The sequence below is a fragment of the Eurypyga helias genome, unplaced genomic scaffold, assembly GCF_000690775.1.
Source record: "Eurypyga helias isolate BGI_N326 unplaced genomic scaffold, ASM69077v1 scaffold29100, whole genome shotgun sequence".
NCBI lineage: Eukaryota > Metazoa > Chordata > Aves > Eurypygiformes > Eurypygidae > Eurypyga > Eurypyga helias.
This window is the reverse complement of record NW_010226822.1, coordinates 2,549-4,749: the sequence shown is the minus strand read 5'-3', so window position 1 is coordinate 4,749 and position 2,201 is coordinate 2,549. Positions and strand designations below refer to the sequence as shown.

At 58.1% G+C, this 2,201-nt stretch overlaps 1 protein-coding gene across 1 annotated transcript in view; it reads left to right on the top strand.

Moving 5' to 3' along the window:
• The window catches only part of ASH2L (ash2 (absent, small, or homeotic)-like (Drosophila)), a gene marked incomplete at its 3' end in the record, with an annotated part of 8,938 nt that overhangs the window by 5,662 nt on the left and 1,075 nt on the right, over positions 1–2,201 (top strand). The window contains exons 9-12 of the mRNA XM_010154696.1: positions 60–277; positions 473–640; positions 975–1,168; positions 1,902–1,994. Coding sequence (XP_010152998.1) covers positions 60–277; positions 473–640; positions 975–1,168; positions 1,902–1,994 — 673 coding nt within the window. The remainder of the gene's footprint in view (positions 1–59; positions 278–472; positions 641–974; positions 1,169–1,901; positions 1,995–2,201) is intronic.

Sequence of the window (2,201 nt, the reverse complement as noted above, 5' to 3'; positions counted from 1 at the left end):
CCTCGGCTTGGGGCTGAAGCGCCGCGAGATGCCAACCTGTAGTTTTTTGTGTGTCGCAGTGACCCGTTGTTTTCCGCCCAGCGCTTGCCGCCCCACGGTTACCCCTTGGAACACCCCTTTAATAAAGACGGCTATCGGTACATCTTGGCGGAGCCCGACCCCCACGCACCTGACCCGGAAAAATTGGAGTTAGACTGCTGGGCGGGAAAGCCGATTCCTGGGGATCTCTACAGAGCCTGCCTTTACGAACGAGTCCTCCTGGCGCTGCACGACCGAGGTAGGGAGCTTCCCGATCTAGCCGGCTCCTCGGGGGGGCTCTCTTTAACCTCACTTCCCCGGTTGGCGAAGCCTCAGCGGAATTAAGAGGTGCAAAGGTTGAATCCGCGCCGGCGCCTTCGCTTGCCTTCCGACCCCGCCACGCGTGGGAGACGGCAAACGAGCCGCCCGTATGGCCTCCTCTCGCCCGCTGCAGCTCCCCAGTTAAAGATTTCCGACGACAGGCTGACTGTGATCGGCGAGAAGGGCTATTCCATGGTACGAGCCTCGCACGGCGTGCGGAAAGGAGCGTGGTACTTCGAAATATCCATGGATGAGATGCCTCCAGACACGGCTGCCAGATTAGGCTGGTCACAGCCCTTAGGTAACTCGTTTTACCAAATACTCGTAGCAGTAGATTCCACCTGGTTCCTGTATTTCTTTCCCTGGTATTTTAGCCCTAAGGAGGGTCAGTCACGCTCAGCCTGCGCGCTGCTTCTCCCCTGTGCCTAAGGGGAAGCGTTCTGCGGGTGATTTAAACGGCAAACCGGGTGGATCTTGGTGCTGTTGCGTGCTTGGCCTTGCTTAACACCGTAGCCAGCCCGTTTGGGGGTCATGTCTGTTCCCTGTGTGTGATTCCTCTTCCAAAACTTGGAGCGGGACACGGAGCTGCTCCTGCTGGACCCTCTGTGTTCACGAAGCAGCGTTGGTTTCCACAGGGAATCTCCAGGCGCCTCTGGGGTATGACAAGTTCAGTTATTCCTGGCGCAGCAAAAAGGGAACGAAGTTTCACCAGTCGATAGGGAAACACTATTCCTCTGGCTACGGGCAGGGTGACACGCTGGGGTTCTACATCAGCCTTCCCGAAGACACCGAGACTGCCAAATCGCTGCCCGACACTTACAAAGACAAGGTGAGGGGTGGAGGTCGCTGTCGGGTGAAGCGTCGCCTGGGTGGACGGGGAAAACGGGTTGCTCCGGCCTCACTTTTGCCCCTTTCGTGTGCATCTACCTCGGGATGCACGGAGCGATCCGCAGCCTTGGTCTCGAGAAGTATGGGGGGGACTTTTCCCAAGGGCAGGGAGTGACAGGACAAGGGGGGACTGGATTAAATGGAAAGAGGAAGATGGAGATGGGACATTGGGAAGGAGTTCTTCCCGGAGAGGGTGGGAGCACTGGGACAGGTTGCCCAGAGAAGCTGTGGATGCCCCATCCCTGGAGGGTGCAGAGAGGGGAGGGGTTGATCTCCCAAGTGACAAGCGATGGGACAAGAGGAATCAGCCCCAGGTTGTGCCAGGGGAGGGTTAGTTGGATATTAGGGAAATTCCATCACGGAAAGGGCTGTCAGGCATTGGAATGGGCTGCGCAGGGAGGGGAGGGAGTCGCCATCCCAGGAGGGATTGAGGAGCCGTGTGGAGGAGGTGCTCAGGGACATGGGTTAGGGTAGATCTGGCAGTGCTGGGCTAATGGTTGGTCTTAAGGGTCTCTCCAACCCACACAGTCCTGTGACTCTGTGACTGCTGCCCCCATCTCCCCGCATCCTCTTTCCTCCTGGTTCTCGAGGGCTGCTGCTGCAGCTCTGCGCCTGGGCCGCTGAAGGCGGCGGTTTCTCTGCTTCACTCCCGCGGTGGTTGTTCTCCGTTCCAGGCTTTGATCAAATTCAAAAGCTACTTGTACTTTGAGGAGAAGGACTTTGTGGACAAAGCAGAGAAGAGCCTAAAGCAAGCGCCCGGCAGCCAGGTCAGTGACACGTCGGTCGGTGGGGGATGCCGAGCTGCTGTAGGCGTTCAGTGAGCACGGAACGAGGCTGATCAGGAGTTTTTCATCAAAACCAAGACCGCTTTTATTAAAGTAGCAGTAAATGGGGGTTTAGGAGAGCGAGCGCGCCCTTCGCTGACGACGTTATTGCTGCCGCGGGGTCAGAGGGGGGGTCGGGGGAGGCGCCGC